General features: G+C 41.8%; 1 protein-coding gene across 2 annotated transcripts in view; it reads right to left on the bottom strand.

The window, feature by feature from the left end:
- Positions 1 to 16317, bottom strand: part of TSPAN5 (tetraspanin 5) — an 83038-nt gene extending 66721 nt beyond the window's left edge. For both annotated transcript variants that reach the window (XM_062493000.1, XM_062493001.1), the window contains exon 1: positions 15804 to 16317. In XM_062493000.1, coding sequence (XP_062348984.1) covers positions 15804 to 15884 — 81 coding nt within the window. In that variant the 5' untranslated portion in view covers positions 15885 to 16317. The remainder of the gene's footprint in view (positions 1 to 15803) is intronic.
- Positions 16318 to 25580: the final 9263 nt, after the last annotated feature.

Here is a 25580-nt window from a genome sequence, read left to right as displayed (position 1 = left end):
GATCTGAAAGGCGGGGGATTGAGAGCATGCTCCCTAAGATTTATCATTATCTACCTGTCTTGTTTCTTACACTTCCCACCAGCTCTCTACCACTGGCCACTTTCTGAGGATATTTACCTTAAACAGACCTACTGCCAGGTCCAGCATGATGACAGGTATGCCCTCTTAGTAGCATATTTTAAAAGGCTGAGGTACTCCTTGGCACTGACACCATATTTTAGTTATTTTCTATATGAGCAAATGCCTCATCCAAGCCTAATATTAGAGAGAAAAGACTAGCAACACCTCACAGCACATCACTCATAAAAGCTTCAAAACAATTTTCTTTCTAGCCCTGTGCAAATATTCATTCTTGCATCCTATCCAAATCCAATAACATTCCCTTTTATTTTAAATGCAAAAATATACATATTAAGGGAACTGATTAATAGTGAATGCGTCTGAATTTAAAGCAGTTTTAATTATATGTATTTTCATTAAAGTAACGTAATTTCTTGAAAACTTCAGAGCTACCTTTAATAAGCTCACAAAATTACTTCCAATACTAACCTTTGAAACTTAGGAGGATTTATTCCTTTTGCTTCCAGTTACTTTACTGATTATTATAATTTGTTAAGAACATTGCACAAACAACAAATACATAAACCTCACCCTACTCTCATTGTGAGCACTGAGAATTCATTTTAAAATTTGTAACCATTTACAGACCATGAAGTACAAACTGCTGGCATTATCTAAGTTTAAGGCAGAAAGAAAAATTTTCACTACACACATTCAACAGATCAAGGGACAAAGAAAAACACCTCACCTTTATTACCCTTCAGCAAAGTACAGTAGAAACACCATTCCAGACAAATTCCTACTGGGTCATACTAGACCAGTATTAATGGTTTAGTTTCCATAACTTCTGTAGTAAGTGTAGCTCTGCAGATTTCATCATTCCTTTCATACCTTAGGCTTTCCTAACTCAGCCTGGGGTTGATCAAAGGTATCAGACTTTGAAAACAGTATGGAAATGACAATGTGTCCACTGACTTGAGCTAATTAAGATGAAATATTCCCAAGGGACACTGCTCAATGTACAGCAGGTGGTTTTTTTCAGATTGGGTCTGTCCATAGAAATTACCTTTGGACTGTATGACACCCCAGGCAGAAATCAGATTATTCAAAAACGCTCTTTTATCACACCTTTCACACCATACAAAACACAACCAAACATATTTTAAAACAAACCTGTTCTAGGTATTTAAATTGTTAATCCACAGAAAGGTTACAGAAATCCAGATTACAGGATCTTTAAAGAAACATTTTTTTTTCACTTCTTTATTATTAACAATTCAACTTGTTTATTAAGAACTGTATACGCATTGCTATATTGTTTCTTCACACACTACAGTGAAACATAAGAGCAAGATTCTTCCCCTAGAGAACTCCCTCGCATTGAATCTGGTCAAAAAGGCAAGGATCAGCACTCTCCTCCAAAACCTTGGAGCAATTTTTTACTCCGGAGGTTAATGTTTCATGTTTAGGTATGTGACAGTGTAGCAGAGCAAGAATTCTTTGCAATAGCCCAAAGTTCATCATCTCACTTGGTGGTATGATGAATCTAAAATCAGGGATTGTTAACCTTGATTTTTTTTTTTCCCCTAAACCATCAATAAGAATCAGTTTCACATTTCTTTAAAGCCTTCCTTAATGGCAAAAAGAAAGGTAACTCTCGTTGTTTACCTTTATCAGTATTGAAACCATCCGTACTAGCACAAACTAAAACCACCTATGCACATTGCTTTACCACAAAGTGCTAAAACAATCCAATAGTAGGAAATAAATACAATATTCATCAAGTTCTGCACTTAGACTGTTTTTACTTTTTCTCTATCAATCACCAAAGCATAAACAAAACTAGACCTAGATGTTCAGTCCCCATTCAGCTGTAAATTGATTTTCAGGCATGATTTATATACACACCTTCTTTTATGCTTTGTTTACAGAAATTCTTCTACCTGACTCACTAGCTTACTTGGTAAGACAGCATTAGCAATAATAGAACATATTTCATACAGAAGCTTTTAGCCTAAGCTGCTGACAAAGTTCAGATGCTACTAATAAAACGTGAAGATTTCTTATGTGGCTGCTGGTGGAGCACAACAGTAGTGGTGCTTTAGAGCTGGGCATTAGCAGCTTCCTCGGACACAGATGCATCATGAAGCTGCTGTTATTATGTACACACCTGGCAAAGGCAGGACTCAGTACTCAGTGAAGGGCTGGGAATCATTCCTTATAAAAAATGACAGCAGTGACCAGCTTGCTGCCCAGACTGGTAGCAAGGCACACAGCTTGCACAAATCACTGTTTTCTGCACTTATTTCAGCACATGTAAAGCTATTTTGTCCAAGCACACCACTACTGCAATTAGAGAGAACACAGTCACAACTGCTTGCTGAGGATGAACTCTGTGTCCTTCATCAGCTAAGTTCTCTCACTGCTCCAAGGATTAGAGTCTCACAGAGCTCCTGTTGCTGCAGGCAAGTTATTGTGTAAGCCAGGCAAGATGCTTACTCTGAAACACAAATGAGCAGGAACACTGCCTGGTATGACCAACTGTTCTCTGCCAGAGTTTTTGGTTAGACCATTCTATCACCCTTTTTGCCCGGTCTTAACTACTTAGGCAACTGAAGTAATTGCTCCAACTCCTTTGAATGCTTCTTCAGTGTTTCATTTGGGGAACCTCATTGGGTTTTCTCACACATCCTCCCTTTTTTCATTTTATTTTTTTTAAACCTACATTGTTTGAAAAACAATTATGCATCTGCCAACAAGTGATTCCCACTGAAGTCAACAGGATCTGCCCTTATGCAGAGGGTTGTAGTAATTGCCCAGTCATTTACAGTGCTGAAAGCCTTTGTGCTCTATACTCTTAAGTGCATGAAGGGCCAAGCAGGGAGCTCATGCAAAATTAATAACATATCTGGAAGTGGATGAGGGAGAGGGAAGGCACTGAATAATTGATCCACAGTTTGTCTTCTGTGAATTTTGAAACAAATTTATGGATGTTTGTTTTGGTTTGCTTTGTGTTTCTTTTTCCAAGGTACAAAGTTTTTGAACTAAAGGTCTACTAACAAAACTGAGTGAAATAATGACAAGAGTGGCCCTTTAACAACAATAACTGCAGAAAAGTATCTTCCCAGAAAGAAAGATGGAGATGGAAAAAAAGAGAGGTCTTTTTTCAGACAAAATATTACTACCCTCTCACTTTTATAAGCTTACATTCTTAAACACCTTCTGCTTTATGAACAAATGCATGCATTCCATTCCTCTTTGTTGCGTGAAAAATTGGAAGTTTCTCTTCTCACTATCATTTACACAGAAGTCAAATCACACCCACAAAGCAAAGTCCACCCTTCCATCCTATAAAGTCTCCTTCAAACTCCTCAAGCTAGGAGCTCACTTGAGCAATTTTGACAACACAGCTACATTAAAGGTGTTCTACCCTGCTCCATAAATATCACCTGCAGTCATTTTAAGGACATTTTACAGTGGCAGGTAGGAACAAGGTAGCCTTTTAGCATAAATGAAAATCTGATCCTAGTACCCTAAGAAGATTTAAATGCAATACTCATTGGAGTTCTGATGCATCACCAAAGATATAAAAAAGGAGTCCTACCAACTCTCAGCATGAAGTACTTAGGACTTTACAGTATGCTTCTAACTCATACAGCAGCAAAAATCACCAGCATATTTGAATTTCAGTCCTGTACTCCAGCCACAAAACATCACTGAGATCCTGTGCTTCAACAGCAACAGGCCTTCCACGTGGTGGAAACAGGAGACACAGCACATGCCTCAAGTATCTGTGAACATGCCGGTCTCTAAAATAGCCTCATCCGTTCTACCTCACTTGATTCTACGTGGCTCGGTCCTGCAGCAATTATGAATAAATTGCTGTGAAACGTGAAAATCTTCACAGCAGAGCCAGAGCTATGTGCACAGCTTTGATATTCACCAGACTTACTGTTTGACACAATAACTAAAGAAGGATCATCTCCCACAGGTGTTATTTGGGAGGTCTTGCACCAATATGAGGCCTGCTGTTTCACAACGAGATGCTTGCACATTACCCTGGAAGGGGTACACATGTTTATGAGCAAAGCTGTTTGTCAAATAGGAACAAGTACTATATAAAATGGTACAAAATCCAGCCAGTGTTGGGGTTTTACTTCTCCTTCCTACCTTCCTGTGGTCATGTGGCTGGACTCCAGTAACAGAGCCCACAAACTGCTTCTTTCACAGCCTGACAGTGACTAGGCAGAGGCTCCTGTGAGCTTTCTACTCCAGGTGTAAGAACAGACACAGATACATGGAGAGCCACAGAAAGGGCTGCCTTGGAGAATGAAACAGAGAGGACAGCCTCTGCAAGCTGGACTACAGCACAAACTGAAAGGAGGGCAAAACCAACTAAAATAGGATATTTACAACAGGCATGGTAATTTCTCTAAGCAGTAGTGACCTGCTATTGACATGAAAACCACAAGTAAGTGGAGTACTTCATCACTGTCATTTAACAGGCATGATATCTAAAACAATATATAAAATACTGGATGATAGGCAGTTCAATAGAAATCCTACACACACCCCTATTTCTGGGATGGGGAAGTCAAAGAAAAAAGCTACTGCAGCCCACAGCTGTCCTTTTCCCCTCTGTCAGGTGTCAGCCCCACTGCAGGACAGCTGATGGAATCATGAATCCATGGGGCAGAGAAGAGTATTCAAAGCAACTAAAATGGCCAGATGGGAGTCACAATTCATTCACCTGCTACAGTGGCACAAACCCTTGAGTGTCAGTCTTATCAGGACTGGGGTTGGTTTTCTTTAAGATGCAAAGTTATCAGCTGTATCTGCTCAGGAGCTACTTCCTCTCCCACATGTATGAGTGGTTTAGGAAAAATGTAGGAAAGCAGAAGCCAAAAAGGATATAAACCACGTAAAAATGTAACTGGCTTATGTTCCTGAGTCAAACACACACTTATTTGCATGAAAAAGTTTCTGCAGAATAAAACATTGGTTCAAATATCACCACAAACCTTTCAGACTACCCAGGCAGTGATTTTGCCTATTTTCAAAACAAAGAATACAAAAAGAAAGCAATGTTTTCAAACCACACCCAGCCTCACACAGCTGAAGTGGGAACACTACTTGTGATCATGCCAGAGCTCCCAGCAGGAGCTGAGCAGTAGAATACAGTTAGAGGAAGCAAAAGTCCTCCTCTCCATGCAGCAGCAGCAGCTAAATGGGTTTCCAGTCCCTTCAAGTCCTGCTTTTAGGTACATAAGTTAATAAACTCCGCTATACCAAATCAGAATTAACTTTTTAAGTACTGCATTATTTTGTGTACATATCATGTATTTACACGCGTGTAAATGTGTGATACATTAAATGTATCTCTAGCACTCAATGCATACAAACCTTTTGTATGCAACAAGCCACCAGAAAGGACATTACTTGGGAATGGATAATATGACAAACTATCTCAGAGAGGTCATTTGCCACCCCATGTAGCAGGTCACTCCAAGGAAGTTTAGCACCATTAGAGGGAGTGGCACAGTGTGAGGAATAACATTTATGGGAAGGAAAAGAAACCAGAGAGGTAAATGATGGAGCTGTCCACTTAAGTTCAAATTAAGTTCACATTACAGTAACCTTAGAAGACAACCGCTGATTTTTGTTTCTCTAACATCACTGAGCAAGCAGGAGTAAACAGATAACCACCATAACTCTTCCAAAAACAGTGAAGAACAAAGTTCACCAAAGGGGTAGCACTTACATAACAGTGCTCACTGGAGCGAGCTAACTATTGACCCAGCACCGTGTCTTAGACCTCTGTGTACTCCATACTCCAAAACCACTTCACTTAGAGCTGAAACAAGACATGCTTGTACAATCACTAAGTTGATCTGTGCAGGGAAAGGAGGAGCTGGTCCTACCATCTTCCCACACTTCATTCTTGGAACCAAACAGCAAATCAATAGAAATTGACCCAGATGAGAAAGTTCTCAGGCAGATCTGGTACCTGACTGCTGCTGGTCCACTGAAGCTGCATTAACACACGTGCCTCTGCAGCCTTGTGCCAGCCTCAGCTGTTTGCAGCCTCCCACTCTCGTTTTGATATCAGAATTTGCAAGGCTGCACACGAAAACCAATCTGAAAGGTTCCCACAACCAAAGTGGCAAGTGACCCTGCAATAGAAACAGGTCCTCCTAGGCATTCAGAGATGGAAAAAAAACCCAAAACTTGATCTAGGCAGCAGCTCACATCCCCCCTTAATGGGCACAGAATGAAAAACTAACAAGAGAATGGTTGTGATATCAAGCAATATCAATTAAAAACTGGACCTTACATATTTTTTAACTGCAATCATATACATATATATACACACATATATATACACACACACACACGTATGTATGTATTATAGTCTTGACAAGCCAGATGGATGCATCTTTATCTAGAAATTAATTGGATAATTTCTTGGAAAAGAGTCTACAAGTCTCACCTCTTCTTTTTTAATTATATATTTTATTATTATTATTGGACTGACTGAATTGACACATATTCCGTTAAACATATACCCACACAAACTGGCAGTCAGGAAGACAATTTCTACAAAATGCTATCTTTTACCCACATGGAACAGAGAATCCTTCGGCTTTTATATTTAAATGACAAAAATTAAAATTAAAAGATCTGAAGCCCTTGCTCTGTGCACAGTAAAACACCCCAGTATACTCCAAGCTGGGAGGTGCCCGGGATAGTGGGCAACCCTTCTCATTACCTGGGAGGACCCACTGCTTTGAAATGTCACCATTTCAGAGTTCCGTGCTCCAGTCTCGAAACACTCCAATCACATGGCATTGCAGAGACACCTTTCACAAGTTGACATAGTTAATTAAGCACAGCACAAAGCAAAACCCTTGCCATACATTATCTGGGAACTTTTTTCCTCAGTGTCTCTGCTATCATATAAAAAACATTTACAGCACATAGAGGGAACCCCCTTCAAGCTTTTTAAATCACAAGATTTTTAAATCACAGCCCACTGGAAAACAGAATGTAGCAGATGAGATGCAGTACAGTGAGAGGGAAGCACAGAGAACCCAGCCTCACATGGGTATCTGCCCCACATGGGTAAGCAAAGCTAAGGTATCCAACAGGGAGAACCTGTGGTGCAGGCTTGGCCAAAATGACAGGCACCAGGTGGATCTGCTTGGGATGACATCCCACACACAGTGCTGCTGCACCTTTGCTTGGGGCATCAGAGCTCAATTGAGAGAACCTGCCCTCTTGACACAGAGAAAAACCTACACAAAATAATGTTCCGTGTCATGTAAGACTAGCCCCTAAATCAACAAAAATTAAGCCGGACTCTTATCAAACATAATCTACTAAGACTAGGAAACACCCCACAGGCTGAGTTACTGCAAGCATCCTTGCAGTACCACTTATTCCACACTCAGCACACTCTAACAGCAGCCTACCAGAGCAATGACAGCAGACATACCCAGGTTATAACCCATCAATATCATGTTGATGAAGTGAGCAAAACAGAAGTCTCTATGAATCCAAAATATTGCACATATCTAAAGACATCTAGTCTTCTTTTAATGCCTTTTTTTTTAAATTCAATACTACAAAGTATTGAAATAATATTACTTGCTTATTGAAGAGAAAGAACCTATTTAAGCAAAAGCTCTTATAATTCTTTGGTTATTTTTTCCCTGTAAGAAGTTTTGCTGTTGGGAAAACCAGGAGGCAACAGGTACAGAAAAGGTACACAAAGTGTTTTCATAATATTTCTTTGCTTTTCTGCAAAAGGAATAAAGCTCTTCTGTCACCACACATCAGGAATGTTGCTTGAAATGGCTTTCAATATGATTTGATGTAACAGAGCTTTCACTAGGAGCGGAGGGATTTTCAAGGCCTTGAAGAGACATATTGATTTTTCCCAGTTCTGTGAGAAATTGACAGTTCATTCATAAGATCCTCTGTGTGTGATGAAATACTTATTCTAAATGCTGTCCAGAGGAAAGTGACTGGAAAGCTGAAACATTAGCTGAAGAATCTGATGTAGAGACTGATGTGTATTAAAATAAATCTGCTACAGCCTCATTTAGTTTATAAAGATAAAGGAGTAGGATCTGGCTGTTTTTAGCATCTCTGCACGTCAGGCCATCTGGAGGTTATATGAGATCACACTGAGTCAGAGTTTGATACCAAATCAAGCACCCCGACTGCAAGCCTCAGTGTGCTAGTGACATTTTTAAATGCCAGCATACGGAGAAGGCTTAACTGCTCTAGATCTCCACGTACGCTACAGAAGCGGCTACACTGAGCACTGTGCCAACAGTGATATCCACCCACACCAACCCTTACACCTGCACAAAATACTGCTGAAATCAGGGAATATCTGTATCCACAGAAAACCACATGGGAGAGACTGGAAGGACTGCTGGCTCAAAGTATTTTGGATGCATGTGTGGGAGAATAGGTAGGTCAGGCCTTGCTCCAGAGAGGTGATATCCTGCTCTGCACACACACGTTCCCCTCTGAGCCTGTATCCCAGCCACACAGCAGCCACCAGTCCCTGCCACAGCACATGCTATGCTCCACACCCCAGCCCTGGAGCCCCAGTCTAGCCCCAGAGGGGCCAGATGACCTTAAGTCCAACCTGGAGGAAGGGCCCAGGAAAGCCAAGGGGTACTAAACTGAAGCATGAGGCAAGCAGAGGTCTTTACCCTACCTCCTCTTGGAATTTCTCTCAGCTGAACACTGCTGGAACCAGGAGGGGTAGCTATATGTGTTCTTTTCCATATCTTTTCTGCCTTTCTCTCCTCCTCTTTCTTCTTCTAACTCTCTCAGAGTTCTGAGCAACTTAAAAGTAGACAGGCTTGGAATTGCTAAGTTGAATGGCTTTGTGAAGTGTTTTATGTTCAGTGAATGTTGCTCTAAACTTTTGCCGAAGTTCTCTGATTTTCTGAAGTTGCCAGTGAAGTTTTTTGTTGTTTTGACCTCTTGAAAACATCTTGTCAGTATTTTGCCTGTGCATCTAACTCAGATTACATGAAAAACTGCAAACCCTTTCAGGAGTCTCATCCAGCAAGTGGTTTTTTTGGGGGCCTTACATCACAAGACAGGATATTCTGTGGCAGGAGCAGCAGCACAATCAAAAAAAGGGATGTTTTCCAAATTCATATAACAGTACAATTAAATAGAAACAGATCATTCTTTACTCACTTAAGGCCTAATGTAGGTGGATTTTGAACCATAAAACAGCAATTCAGTATATTCATTAAAAACTGGATAAGCTTTGTCTTAATTCTTTACTGCATTGTAACAGTATTTGCTAATTTTTAATGAGAAACAGACGAATTGTACATAAGTAAAATCACTATAAAATTCAAGCTAATGGAAAAGTCAGATATGAAAAAGTTTAAAATACTACCATACTGGAAGACACTTTTATGGCTCATGCTGACAGTGACTTCTGGGTCATCTCTAACAGAGCTAGGTTACTTCATGAGCTGTTCAGCTCCTTGCTTTCCTGTCTACATCAATCAAATAACTGCAATCCTGTTGACAGGCTACCAGCCATGCATTTGAGAAGCATCCTGTGTATTTTGAGCAAAAACAGGGCTCCCCTACAGAACTATATTTAAGACCAGGATTTCCTAACTGGTAGAATTAGATCAAGTAATTTTTTTGGGTCAAAAACATTTTCTCCCACCTCCAGTTTTAATTTAAAGCAAAACATTATATTCTAAATGCCCACAGCAAATCTTCACAGGTTACTGCTTTTGGTTAATGGAGTATGAACTGTTGGAAGTATTTAGCCCGAGCACTTAACAACATATCAGCTTGCTCCAAATTTATAACTTGTAGCAACTCTGGTGCCAAAACCAGTTTATATTTCTTTTTCAACATAGACTTCAAAATGTCTATTTGTAGGAATGGGACTCAAAAAAAAAAAAATAAAGGAAGTGATATTTCACTAACTGTAAGCTCAAGTTTCTCATCCTCTACTAATCATTAACTTGCATCTTACAGAGTTTAAGGCATAAAGAATAAATTAAAGTTCACTGAGAAGTACATCAGGATTACTGTAATCTATAGAATTGGGTTTTAGGAAGCATTCTTAAATAACAGATTACATACATACTTTCAAACTCCTGTCCACTGCAGAGAACAGAGAATTTCCCTACATTTTTCTTCTTGCTACTCTCTACACAAAAACAAAAAAAAAACCCTGAACATCTCCAACCCCCTCCAAAAAAAACTTTCCCACATTTTCCTTCTGATTATTATCCTACATCAACTGCACCTTGTATATAATTTTTTTGTCTGTTTACAAGAATGTGTCTTCTGGGTTCCCATTTAGAAAAAAAGCGCCTTTCTTACCTGGAACCGTTCATGCCTTCCCTGCATGTCCATTACATCATAAACTGCAGTTGAATATGTACATACCTAATACATACACCAAAAAGTTCACAGTGCAAAGGCTGCCTTATAAAAATTAAGGTAGCACGTTCACCTTCAAATTCAGTGTTGCAGAACATTAATTTGTTCCTTTTATTATGGATGTATTATCAACATGCAACCAGGGCAACAGGATTAGGAACAGTGCTAACTTCTCTCCACACACAAATATCCATAAGATGTTTCACTCACAGAAGTATTCTTTTGGGGCTGCCTGTGCTCTGGGTGCTATTCACATGGATCAGCTTTTCTCTGACTGGGACACTGGAAGTTCAAAATTGACTCGTCATACTTTGAGATAGATGTGTCACCAGAAAAAAACGTACTGTGACAATTCAATCAAGGTGAAAGACTGGTAAATATATTTACCAAATTCATCTTTAACACTGAAGGAAAGTCTATAAACTGTACATGATAGTTCCAGTAACATTCTCTTGTAGCACACTGACATCAAACAAGAGAAGTCACACAATTAATCACAATGGGTTTTCTCTAGTTCTAGTTCCCTTACACTTCTTTAATCTTTTAGAAACTAGAAACATCAAATAACTTTAAAAGTAGCACATTTATAAGCACCTAATTTTGGCAAAACAAATATTTATGAGAAAGGAAATAGTTTCTCCCATGTTCCTCTACTATTTCTTTTTATATTACCGGTTATACAGCCTACCACAAAGTTGTGAGGGAACACAAGGCAAAAAAAAATTATTCTAAGAATGACCTCTGCATATCTGAAGCAAGTCCCCAAAGCCAGCAGTTACTGAATTTTTATATGCATTTGAAAGACTGAGGCTACATCTGCTGAAATAGACACTGAGGAATTCAAGAATGCCAACTTCACAATAATGGATCTATTTCATCAATATATACACCCCTGCCTTTTACTGTTACAAACCAATGGAGTACTTCTTCACAGCTTCATCTGTGCGATGAAGAAATGTAAAATATAAAAGTCATTTGACCATAAAAAGGGGAGGGGTAGGAAATTAACAGAACGCTTCCACTTCCACTGCAAGGACATCCTCCCAATACAAAGTTTTAAAGATCAAATGCTACAGAATGCATTTCAAAATTGCACAGAACAAGCTTCACATTGATTTGTTTGGGGCTTTTTTTAAACACTGTGGCAAGGGAAAAATGAAAATCAAAACTTCCTTGTGCATATCTGAAAACCAGCTGACATCAGAGAATTATCCTCTCCCCCTTTGAAAAACAAACTACCAACAATATACAAAATTTAATAAGCAATCTATTGGTTGTCCTTTAAAGCTCAGTGCACTTGTCCAACACTTTTCCTGTAACACACTTACATAACTTTATTTTCTTCCTGCTACCTTTCTGTAATTCAGAAGACTATCTAGATCCCCATACGGTTGCCATCAAATACAGCAGATGCCAAGCAAATTAAAACACAAGCTATGATTCGTAATATGTCGATGTATAATTGCAGCATAGCTCATAACTTAGAGTGAATCACCAGCTAAAGCAAAAGTTTCTGAGGTGTCAGTGCTTTTTATACATCTTTCCAATTAGACTCGCATCAGTGGAATCAAGTGTGGATCGAAATTTAGACCTTAACAATAGTATACATCCAGCTTTTCCATCAAGTATAAAAAAAGCACAGAGAACAATTAAAACCATCTCTTGGAACTAAAAGTCAGCCTAAAACTGTCTTCTCAAAGAAAGGGGAAAGAGGGTGAAAAAGTTCTTGCCTTTGGTGAAGCAGGGCGGCCTACTTTGACCTTTTGCACTGCACCTTGACATCATTCTACATGGAAGCCAAAGGGGGAAGGAGGCATTATTTGTTTGCTTGCTTTGAGTGCAGGAAAGTGCTCTCCGTTACCTCATATTACAGCTTTTTGCTTTATGGGAGACAAGAGCAGAACGGCTCATGAAAAAGCAGTGTCTATTGCAGCAGCTGCCAGCCAGGAAAGGTGGCACACGGAGCAAGTGGTGCAGAATGGCAGTGGGGCTGAAGCACAGGTGAGTGCCCTGATGCACAACCAGCAGCACAGCCAAGGGAAACACTACTGACTTCAGCTTTACATTTACGTGCATTTGTGCCTGTTAGTTCTCGGTTCCTAAATATTACTTCGGTGACTGCCCAGTGAGCTGTCCTTTTCCACAACAACAGAGTAGTCTCATAAAATAAGCTTTTCTGAACAAACATTTCCAGAGTATTTACCAACTTTAGCACTGAAGTGCCAGAAGAAATTAAGCCTGCAAATATATCTAGAACATTAATTATGCATATACTTGGCAGGTATTACTGTCTTCTACAACAGTAGGAAGCACATATTTAGGTAAGAACACATTACCTCGGGTGGTGCAAGCCTGAGAGCTACCTCCTAAAAAGCATTCTGTCACCTTTAGTCACAACTACACACACAACACTGGAGTGCAATTTTCCCCATATTCATTATAATTCTGTTGTGGTTTTTAAGGCATGAAATACCTGACCAGTACAAAACAAAACAAAAAAATAAATAAAAAGGTCTGGCCATTTATTTTGCCCCTAATCTGTGGTATTTAAAGCCTCAGATTTTTTGTAATAACTTCAGTTTAAGTAGCAAGTACAATCATTCCCTGCATAATTTCAACAGATCTGTAATATTCCTCTATTCAAAGCACTGACAATTTTCTTGTCAAAATCATTACTCTTCCAACTCAGTTCTCTTTTATTTTTAGTCCATTGTTTTATGATGCAGAATAGAGATTTTTTTTGTTTACATTAACATTTTAAAAGATTGTGTTAAAACCACTGTATAATAATGCTCGGCTAGAAGGCCTAACAAGGTGTGCTCTGTTTGCAAGATGCTGGGAAGTGACATGGGGATAATATGATGACCTCTTCATCATTTCAATCTATTTACAATGACTGCATTAGCGGCTATTTTTGATTATCACTTTCTGCAAACAACCAACCAAATTTACAATTTTCATTTACATTTTCATTTTCAGGCTCAGTTATTGAAGAGTTTGCTATTACTTCAGTAAAAACAGCATTAACCTGTATTCAACAAGAGTATCTGCCTATGTTTTCACTTCAAATCATGAGAGTCATGGAAACAAATGCAGGCTCTCTCATAAAGAGATTACAACATTCTAAAGAAATTAATAAACTCTCAAAGTCCTTGGTCTTTATGCAGTACTTCAAGAAGTTTAGCCAGAAACACAAATGAGACAATTAAAGACTTTTGCAAAAGAGGAAATCTGCAAGCAAGGGCCTCACAACAAGCACATGGCAGATGGGTGATACACAATTATATTTTTCTAGGCTTTCAGATCAGCATTCCAGAAGTATAAAGCCTTTGGCCCATTCAGTTATAACATAGGCACATCTGCCATCACACAGAAGCTACACTGCATCAGCCTCAGGAACACAGGAGTAAGAAAAACACTAGTTACAGAAAACCTAAAACATAAGCACTTCCCCACTCCCACCATCCACACATTCACCTTCAGAGAATAAAATTAAGGAAATCACAGGATGTAGAGCTGCTGAGACACTGACAGGGTCCGAAAGAGCAAGTTAACATGGTTATCTGTACTCCACCATAATCTCCCTCTCTCAATCCAAGGACACAGCACACAAGTGCTCCTCACACTACTTGCACAATGCTAAAAAATATCTGTGTTCACAGCAACATATGCCCAGCAGAATCAAAACAAAGAAACAGACAAGGGCAAAGAACCATGGCAAACTCAACCACCGAAAACTGAGCCAAGAGTACAATCACAGTAGCTCTGTGCTAGGGTCAGAAAGCCTCCTGGGGTTCATCTGCAGGGGTTGGTCTGGGGCCAAGTAAACAGTGACACAAAGCCACAGCCAGCTTCACCTGGGAGCATATCTTCTTGTTTAAGAAAAGGCAATACAGTATAAAAGTGGACTTAATCAAAACTCCCATCCTTTCAAAACATCTTCTTCGGATATGTTTATTACCAGGAACAAAGACCTGATGTTAGCTGTAGATTCCTGCCATCCATGGAACCACCGACCTCTGTTCTCCCCAAGGGGACAATCAGAAACTCAGCACTGCTCAAAACGTTTCTCTCCTCTGTTCTTCCCACCCTCCTCCACAACCTTCAAGGTGGTGTTGGGGCTTTTTCCCCAGCTCTCCTTTCTAGTCCAAACAAGCCTCTATACCAGATATGCATTCAACTTGCTTCTTAAAGGCCCTCAGAAACACCCCCACACCATCTGGGTTTGATCCAGAGCTGGACTCGATGATCCTAGTGGGTCCTTCCAACTCAGAATAGTCCGTGAATCTGTGAAGCTGGGTTTGTGCACGTTTCTCATTGTTCTGTGGAACACCTCGTGTAAAAAGGGGAACTGTACATACAAGTCTTCACCTGACTTTAACATTCTGTGCAATGAGAAGACCTTATCACTCACACATGTGTGAGAATCCTCAACCCCTTCCCCACCTCCCCCTCTGTGGTTACAAAATCTGGCATGAACATCCAAAAAGACCTGCTTCTCTTTCAAATCCAACACATTGAGAAGATGCTAGAAGTACTGTTACAGGCAGGTTACATTTCACTGTACAGTTCTGCCTACTCCACAGCCGGTAGGGAATGGTGCAACAAGATACTGTGCAGGCAGATCAAGCAGCGCAGACAGGAATCCCAACAAATGCCCAAACAGGCCTCCTACAGGCTTGCACTTTAGGGATGGGTGCAAATACCGTTTCCCCCCTCCTCCATCCTATTACAGCTACTACTACTATGTGCTAACAGATAATCAGAATAAACCCGTGCCATACATAACTTCATCATTGTGAAATCATTAAACAGCACTGTGCAGAGAACCTGAGCCGCGATCCTTTCTGTTATTTCCAACTAACAGGGATGGCAGTGTGAAAACACGCAGATCAATTCGTTCTCCAGGCCTGGGTGCCTGGTTGCTCCCTTCCTCTCCCACCACAAAGCTGAGGAAAAAAGGAAAAGACGAGGAGGGGGAAAGAAGGCACGAAATCCGCTTCGTACTAACAACAAAAGCAATTAGGGGAGCCGGAAGGGAAGAGAACCGGCACCCTCGGGAGGTGGAGGAATGCAGCACCACAACTCTCCCGGGAAGGGCTGCCGGGGCGGTCGGGTCGGAGTCACCCCCGGCCTCATCCCGCACTCCATCTAAAATCGCCCCGCGGCCTCACGCCGGGCTGTCACACGTCCCGGTCGCTCCCGGCCGTGCCCAGCCCGGGAGCGGCGGCGGCCGGGAAGGAGGAGGAGGAGGAGGACGAAGCAGAGGAAGACACGAAACCGGCCGCACTTACCCAGAAAATGACATTGAAGCCGAAGATGAAATATTTGATGCAACAACTGACTTCAGGCCCCTTGTAGTGCTTTCCGGACATCCTCTGCGCTCATGAAGACGCTTTGCTCGCAGCCAGGGTGAGAACCAAAGGGGAAGGGGGGGGGGGGGGGGGGGAAGGGGAGAATTAAAAAAAACAAACAAAAAGGAGGAAGACTAGGAGGAGGGGTCTGGGAAGACTAAAGGAGGGTGGGTGCAAGAGTCTGAGGAGGGGTCCGGGGGCGGCGCGGCGGGCAGAGCTCAGGGCCGGCTCCGCGCCGCGGGGAGATGCGGCAGGAGCGGCGCGGCGGCGGCTCGGCTCCGACTTGCCGGGCGCCGGGGATGGCCGGCGAGCAGCTCCCACCTCCTCCTCCTCTTCTCCCGCATGGAGGAGGCCCCTGACTGCTCGCGGCGGGACTCAGGAGAGAGCGGCAAGGAGCGGGGCGGTCGCCGGGAAAGGCACCGCCGGGGCAGGATCGGCCCGGGCAGAGGCCGGAGCCGCGCGCCCCCTCAGCGCCAAGGGCCGCCGCGCGCGCCCCGCCCCGCCGCGCGATTGGCACCGCTCCCCGCCAATCCGGCCGCGCGAGGGGGCGGGGCGGGAACGGCCCTGAGGCTCCGCCCGGGCTGGGCGTGCCGGGCTGAGGGCTCCAGCCCGCCGTGCCTGCAGCCTCCCGTCCGTCCGTCCGTCCGTCCCGCACCGCCCCGCACCGCCCCTCCGGCGTCCCGGGGTGACACAGGCCGGGCAATGCCGGGACAGCGAGGACTGGCCTCGCATGGCACGGAGAACACCGCTCCGCAGCGGGAGAGCTGCCGGGAAGGCAGTGGCGGTTCTAGGGGCTGCGGTAATGAGGAGGAGCGAGACCGTAATCGCACCGTGCAGGTTGTTCTCAATGAGCGCCGGCAGATCGCCTCCCACATGATCTCGTGTGCGCCACATGCACAGGAACACACCAAGAACCATTTTACAGTGATTGCTAGGGCTTATATTTTAACAACCCCCGAGTTCATATTGAACCTGACAGCTATAAAGTTATGTGGCTTAGTTGTATTCATATGCTGTTAGGGATTCATAGTGCCCATGGTCTGGCATTAACAGCATAATTAATAGGTTTTCTTTGCTGAAGGATGTCGTCGTTTCAATGGATCAAGCCTTCAAAGTTTCCTGGTCCAGCTCGAAGGGAGAGGCTGGAGGAGGCTCAGGGGTGCCCTTACCACTCTCTACAGCTCCCCAAAAAGGAACAGGATGAGAGGAAATGACCTCAAGTTGTGCCAGGGAGGTTTAGATTGGATGTTAGAAGGGATTCCTTCACAAAAAGGGTTGTTAAACAATAGAACAGGCTGCCAGGAAGGTGGTGCAGTCACCGGCCATGGAGGCGTTTAAGGAAAGACTGGACATGGCACTTAGTGCTGTGATGTGGCTGACAAGGCTGGAATTGGTTAAAGTTGGACTCAGTCTTGGAGGTCTTTTCCAACCTAACTGATTTTGTGCTTGTGTGATTCTGCAAGTATAACTTTTGATTCAATAGATAAAAATTTCTTTATAATAAAAAGCATTTCCCATGTCTACAGGATTGCAAGGTAACACACTTCAGAAGCATGATACCAATAGAACTATGGAAGACAGTCTTGATTCAAGATCACATCGTATCAGTTATGGGGCCTTGTTGTGAGTCTCTTTTGAGAGTGAAGAGAACTGTTTGTCTGTTGCATCTGGTAGATGATGAGAAGAAAAAGCATCTGCTGAAATGGATCCATGAAAATACTCAATGTTTTCTGTAAATGAGAAATTTACCAAATGAGAAATGCAATCCATCTATGCACTTTAACCACAACTGTATAGTTTATCACATTAATGTTATCCCTGTGTCTATTATTAATGCTATCTTTGCAAGACCATGGAAAGAGGGTAGAAAAGGGTGAATAATTAGTAATGTACATATTCTGTACTAATGGATAAAGGCACATCACCACTTACAGCAGGGTATGGTAATAATGTATTATATTAAGGTGCTGTTTTTACAAGTGGCTTCATATATTGGACAACCTCTACAAACACTTATAATATTACTGTCATAACATGCTCCTAACATCACATGTTGGAACCCTTTATCATTTTAATTCTTCACGGGCAGGAGCAAAACATTGCAGAGTAATATTTATTATGATAAGTTCAGTGACAGTATCAGATGTTTTACCTTTCAATCCATTAATTCCCAACGACTCAAAAACAAGTGCAACCTACATCATTTATAGCATCATATTATGAGTTCACTTGCTTTCTCAATTGAGCGTAGTGTTATGATTGCCAAGTGTCCTCTTAGAGCCAAAAGCATTTCACATTGTCCCATCATCTGATCAGCTTAAGGACATCTGGTTTTAAGGGTTAGATTGCTCACTTGAAGAGGGTATTGAACACAGAACCCTTCTCTTTTTAATTCACTTTGTGTGTAATAAGCAAGCAGATAGCAAAGGCAGCAGAACAGCTTTGGTGTAGGTAATTGATCTTTCAGAATGCCAGCTGTAGCAGAGCCTTCTGCACCTGCAGCAGCCTCTCTGCTTTGCAAACACATTTTGCCTCTTGTCGTAAACAAACAGGGATTAAAAAAATCCCTGTCCTTCGGCTTTCTGCCATCTCTTGTGGATTGCTTCTTACATGCTTTGGCCACCTAGGCCTGGAAGCTGAGCAAGATGACTGTGACAGCACTTTAAATTCACTGTTAGTTACCAGTCAACACTGAATTCTACTGTGATGTTTTGGCACAAAAACCTGAGGCGATACTAAGCAGGAGCAATATTACCTTTTCTTGCAGAAGGGCAAGACAGTTATTCAAATTCCATCAGTTCATAATTCATCTGACAAGGCACAGGAGTACTAATGGGTGGTATTTCAATGACAAAGCTGGTTCTTCCAGCACAGTTCTTCATAACACCAGAAATGCTTTGATTTACTACTGACATTGAGAAAACGTCCCATCTGAATGACTAAATCTACTTCCTGTCTCTAAGATGCAGATATAAATGCACTTCTGACTAAAAACTGGCCAATTCTAATATTAATAAGTGTGGCAAGTTTGAGAAGATCGTGTCTTAAAAGAGGTATAGTTGGGGACTCTGAAATTCTTACTTTCCACCAAGTAGAGTCCTAAACTCAATTCCTCACATCAGTAATTCCTTAGATCCAGTACCTCTGTGTTTGTGTCAGCTCCTGTTTTTTCATCTATGAATTCTTTGACATTTTCCAGGGAAAAAGAAATGCACGCAGGAGTGACTCGAGAAGTGGCAGAGCAGCACAGTGAAGGCTGTAGTTCCATGAGTTATCCCATTGCCAATCTCACCTTGTGCCCCATGCACTGAGATGAAGAGCTCTGGTCTAAGAAAAGTTCAGTGTCCATGTCCATAAGTCTAGTTATACCCTAGGCACTCCGTTTTAGTGGGAATTCATAGGATAGCAATCTTTTTCCATGGGGAAACCATAGAACTTTCTCACAGGCAAGATTTATAGAGTCAGAAATATTATCTACCTCAGAATATTTTTAAATTTAAATAACATACTAGCTCCTAATGTAATTTGGGTTCATTTTCTGGTTTTACAACCATAAAAACACTTCATTTTCTGCTTAGCAAAAGTGTGAGCACTGATGAGAGGGTATTGTTTAGGTTTAGAAGGAATTCTGAGATAAGAATGTCAAAGAAGTAAACTCAAGTAGTGATACAAGTTGTATTGCTCTGCCCCCGATGTGAACATTACTTCAGCTTCCCTCAAGAATAACAAGTGCAAGTACTGACTAATTACTGTTATGGGTGACAGTGGTGAGTATTGAGCTGCTTTTTCATATGAAACTTAGCTCTCAATACTAGATAATAATATCATCTCGCAGGACCAACCCAACATCATCATAATGTGATAACAACAACGTTGTTAGGATGACTCACAAAGCACGAAGCGTGTCTATACATCTACAGGGTAGGAGGCCAGAAACTGAAGCTAAGGCATACCAAATAACAACCAATAACCAGTTGCATCGTGTCTGATTTTATTTTCTCAAGACAATGTGTACCCGAGCCTTTATTTCTTTTTGTGTCAGGCACCTGGAGCTGCTGCGTCTGCTTCTTGCGAGAGGAAGGGGTGGGAGTGGTGGCACATTTCCTGCCCACGGCTGTGCAGGCAGGGGCGAAGGAGCGGCCCGGGCTGCGGCTGCACCGCCGTGCTGCTTGGGGCAAGCATCCTGACACACAGCTCTGTTTCTCTGGTGGGTGCTGTGCCTCAGCAAGCCCCTGTTCTGGAGTTTTTTATAGAGCTCTTTCTTATCAGGGATTATCCACTGACAAGTCTATACAACAGTGAAGCAGGAGTAGTATAACATACCTGCTCCATGGCTCACTGTCATACAGTGGCTGCAGGTGTGGTTCCAAGCACTCGTACAACCCAACTGGCTCCAAAGGGCATTAATTATGAAGCAGTTCTTGCAACCATTTTATGGACATGACAGTGACAGGGTTTAATGAGATAGAACATACGCATTATTCTACAAAGAGACACAGATTTGCAGTCCTAAATTAGGGATAACTGCAAGCAGTAGTCACTTCCCCTCCCATTAGTGGTGTTGCTGGACCATGGTGGTTAAAATGGGTATAAACTTAGACTCCAGTTAAGTGCCAAGTTTATCTTTTTCGCTTTCTATTGCTAAAAGCACTGGACAAGCTCTGCAAATTTGGAAGCTTCTCACTTCCAAACTTAGACTATTGCTTGCATATACCTGAAGGTTCAGGTATAATTCTTGACAATGCTCTGTCCAAAATATCTTCTTAAGGTACATTAGGGTTTTCAAGGCCCTCTGAGTTGCTTTCAGTCATTCTTCATCAGAGAATACAGGACACACTCAACTCAGAGATTTAACTTACTGTGTTTGCTCTGTAATACTACTCAGGAGAGTGACAATTTCCTCTGAGTGTGTTTTTAATGGTGATAAGATTTTCTGGAAATCTACCATTTCAAGTAATCTTGGAGAATGTTTCCCTTCAAGGGTTTCCTTTACTTGGGCCTAAACCATCTGAGCTTCTCCCATCCTCCTCGTGAAGATTTTTGTTTCTCCTGGGAGCCTGGATCAGAGTTTACTGCAAGAACAATCCCTCAGGAATCATTCTGGCACCTCTTTCCAGGAACATCTGCAAACCTGTCAGAAAGGTCAGGGAGTTCAAGCAGGTGGTGGGATGAGAGAGTGCTTGATTGCAAATCTGGCTGTTGTAGGCTTTAAGTTGCTGCCACAGTGGTAGGAAGGGAGGCTAGCAGAGAATTAATCTCAGAGCCCAGCTTCTAGAGGAGTTTTCCACCATGGCCTAGCCAATAATTGAGCTAAAAGGCATTGGAATACTTGTTTGGCCAGTTTGGTCAGGAGTTCAGCCCCCAGACCTCTGTGCAGGCAGGAACTTAATTGTCTTGTTGAGAGAAGACTGGAAAAAGCAGACTGTGCAAAATACTGATTTCAAATCCAAGCAACATTTTTTTCCATTGCTTTTTTAATTCAGGTGGTTATGGAGATGCTGTGATCCGAAGGGACTCTATGTTCTTGCCTTCATAGCAGAGAGCTGATCCAAAACCCTCTGGGGAGAGCAGTGAGTTGCACAAGGGGGTCAGCACCTGCTGGAAGAGGGCCCAGATATGTAGTGCAGCCTCGCTTGCAGGGAGCCACCTCCTACCCCCTGTTGGGAACAGACTTGCTCATCTGACCTATACAAAGAGAAGTGACAAAAATGCTGTCATCTCTGCTGTGACACTGGTGTCTCCTGTCTGTCAGACTACACGACAGGGTGCATCCAGGGCCTCTAGCAGTTTATTAGGACTGTGCAAGTGAGCAGATAATCCCAGAGAAAGGTTGGTGATATGTTTAAGCTGATTTCCTCACAATTTTGTGTCTGGTTCTTCAAACCCACCTTCTCTATTCACATCCAGTGACAGCTACCACACACCTGGATCAAAGATGCCAGTTTCCTTTACCTTTGGTACTGACACTTCTGATTTCTCAGATATTATGCAGACCTGCCACAGCATACATAGCACTTGTAACATCACCAGTGAACAGGTATTTTACAGTAGTATTCTGTATAGCTTGTATCAGTGAACCTGCTTAGGAAAAAGGTAAATAAAATAAGTTTATTTAAACATTCCCAAAAGGCATAAAATAGCACTACTAAAGGGATTACAAACCATGGCTTTTTGCTTCCCACAGTGTCATAGGAAGAATATACAATGCCTGTGACTATGCTACATCTGACATTCTGTGCTCAGTAACAACATTCTGCTTGTGACAGGATCAAGTAGGATTTTGTTTCTGGACTACTTCCAAATGTGAGGTTGTTCTTCATAAATAATCTGCACATTATCCTTCAGGCACCTGTAAAAAAGAAGTACTTAAAAAAAATTTATAATTTACTTGTTTGCAATTCCACTAAATGGAAATTTCCTCCAAGCCTTTTTTTCTCTCTCCTGTTGCATTAACCAAACCAGAAACCTTCCTGCAGATGAGAACAAAATAGCCACTAATATGCTTATTGGGTTGAACAATAACTTTTGAAGTCTATTTATTCAGAGGCTCATCTTTTGCTGTATGCTTCACTACCTGTGTTTCTCTGTGAGTCTTGATGGGTGGAGTTCATTTTAATTTCCTGGTCTTGAACCACACTAGTTAAAACATCAGCTTCTTTTTTTTTTTTTTTCCCTAAGAAAATTAAACTGTGAGAGACTGCTACTTAGAAAAACCACCCCAGAACTATTTCTAGATTCACCTCCATCTTACTATTTCATGTGTTATCATCTTTTGGCACATCTTCAGGCTCCCACAAAGGTGTTAAAGTGCCCTAAGATTTCTAGGGTTGATATTTTGGATTATATTACCTTGAAAGCAGGGATTCCTCCTTGTTCCTACAAGTGGCAAGTGTAAAATGCCAGTGCTGTGACAGCAAAACAGCTAGAATAATTTTAATTTTAAAACATACCTCTCTCTTGGTTTGAACTCAGGATACAAATACATCTATAGGCACACAATGTGAACCCAGTAAATACAAGTAACAGAGCTGGAAATGTGAAGAGACTGATAAGGAGAAAAAAGTGGTATCTTCAAGTAACAGATTCTTCTCCTCTTGTCTGCTTTCAGGCAGGGGAATTCTTCTTTTTGAAGTGGGCCTTCTTGCTCTTGTGTAATGTATCAGTCTGCAATCAGCAGGAAAGTTGACATTTTTCATCCAGAGGTATTAATTTTTTGAAGATACTCACTGTGGGCAAAATAATTTTTCTTAAAGGAAAGACACTGCTGCCCCAAATTACAGTGACATATATGTCAGTGTCTAAAAGTTTTACAGATTTTATAGCACCAAATTTCACCAGAACAAAGCATGTGGCTGTGACTATTCAGATCACTATGACGCTGTATTCCAGTCTGAGTGATGAAGTGTTAAATGAGTCCCACTTATGCAAACACCTATGAAATAAGACTCAGTGAAAATTGTATTACACACAGAATGGGAAAAAACCCAAGAACAGGACTGGGGAGCTTTTCCTTTTCGTCTTGCAAAACAGCAAAAAGCTGATTTTCTTAGATATTACCGCAGTGATTTCAGTACTTTTCTGGAGTTTGAACTATTCATCATGAAGGTAAATCAGCTAAAAGCATCAGCTGTTTAAAAATGTTAAAGGTGGGTGGGCAGAGAACTTAAAACGATCACTGTTCTGGGCTAAGCACGGTCACTGAGCTGGGAACAAAACTGAGAGCTGGACAAAAAGGAGGTCCAGCCATCTAGTGGTAAATTACCCCGCTGTGCAGCCTGCTGGTGTCTGCCTTCCAGAGGGATGCTGCATCTCAGGGCCCCGGTGTGCCCCGCAGGGAGAGAAAGGGACATCGCACAGATTTTGATGGGTGCAGGACCTGGCAGCAGTGAGACATTTAGGGAGCAGGCCACAGTGCATAGGACCCTGCGGCAAAACTGGGAGAAAGGGTGGCGGGATTAGTGACCGTGTCAAACACGAGGGCAGCTTTGGCTGGGTGGACAAGGAAGAGCCTGCACTCAGTCAGTCCTGCACGATAAAGGACATCTGTTTACAGGTGCCTGCTTATGGGGCTTGTTCTCTTTCAGGATACATCTTTGTCCTAACGAGCTTATACTTGCTACTCTGCCTGCATCTGTACAGCAGCAGAGAAAAATTTGAGCAGTTCTCCATAATCCCATAGCAGAGAACAGCCTGCCCAGTGGATACGCGCAACTGAGTGGTGCAATGCACTCGTGTCCCACTTCACACATGGAAAAGAAAGGTTTAAACCAAATTGTCACATTTGAAACAAGGATGATGAAATCAAACAACTACACAAAGGAAGCCATATGCTGAGTCCAAACTGGAATGAAACACCCATAAATTTTTTGAGAGTGACCTATTTTATATCTTCTATGTGGTTACAAAGTAATTAAAAAGAGTTAACCTTGGCAAAGCCAGAAGAGATGTCAAAACGGTAAGCCATTAAATACTTCAACGAAAGTTGAAAAACCAAACAATCTGTATGCCTGAATACCTCTCAGAATTCAGCCCAATATGCCAAAGCTCCCATTGCAGAAGTGATATCAATGCTTAGAAGACCGAATCTCCTTGAAAGTAATCAGATGCAAATACTACAGGGCCTAGTTTGAAACTTGTTTGGGCACTGAAAAGAGGTAACCAGTGGGATGGTGTAAGCAGTCTGAATATTAAATGACCCTTGGTGAACTCGTTTGGCTAACTAATTTGACTCCTACTCAACACTTCTGAAATATCAAATTTTATACAAAGCACAACCCTTTGCTGGTTTATGGACATATGAAGCTGTGTTGCAGGTTGTACTCAGCTTCCAAACACTGGCCAAAATGCAGTCATGGTTATATCAGGCATATCTAGGTGAATCTGGAATAATTCTTTGACACTCAAAATAGTTAACTTTCTGCTGTGAGAATTTTTGTAACTGAAACCAAAGTTTTGTTCCAAGTAGTTACCACAGCATGAACTGGTTTTAGAAGAAACATTTGTTCTTTATCAGAAAACACAATACTGGAGGGACCACAGAGGATAATGCTTCCCTTGAGGTACGGGACAGCCAGTCAGCTGAGTGCTACTTGCTGACAGCCACTAGTGTAGAAAAGAAATACAGCTGTGTCTTCCCAGAGTGGTATCAGCCACTGTATCTCTAACCCTCACTTCTATTTGTGAAACATTTCTGTTACTCACAATGAATAGCTAAAAAAAAGAAGGGAGGAACCATCTGGTTGCTACTTTGAAGTGTTACTTGCCATTGATTTTCCAATGTAACACTAGAAAACAGAGATACAAATTCATCATGCATGTTATGACAAAGTTCTGTTCTAAGGAGTATTTAGCCATGGAAAGGGTGACTCTCCCAATGAGCAATTATGCTCAGTTTTCATTTGTCCTTTCCAAGCACACTCTCTTACCTGGCTAACAGAAGAAATTAACTGTCTGGTACCTTAAACATTGTGTTCTCCAGTGGGATGCCTCATGCCATCTGTCTTTGCCACTTTCATTTCACTAATGGATCACACCTGATATGTGCATTGAATCCTACACCAGAACACGTTCAGAGCTGTCTGAAACCACAGACTTTAGAAAGAAAATGAGGATAAAAGTTGTACTTCTCAATTCTCTGTTTTGCCCACCAGGAAGCTGAAGCAATAGGTAAGGTATAATGGATTTTATATAGCATCTCAGTAAATCAGTGACCAAGTT

The sequence above is a fragment of the Cinclus cinclus genome, chromosome 5, assembly GCF_963662255.1.
Source record: "Cinclus cinclus chromosome 5, bCinCin1.1, whole genome shotgun sequence".
NCBI lineage: Eukaryota > Metazoa > Chordata > Aves > Passeriformes > Cinclidae > Cinclus > Cinclus cinclus.
This window is presented reverse-complemented; position numbering and strand designations above follow the sequence as displayed.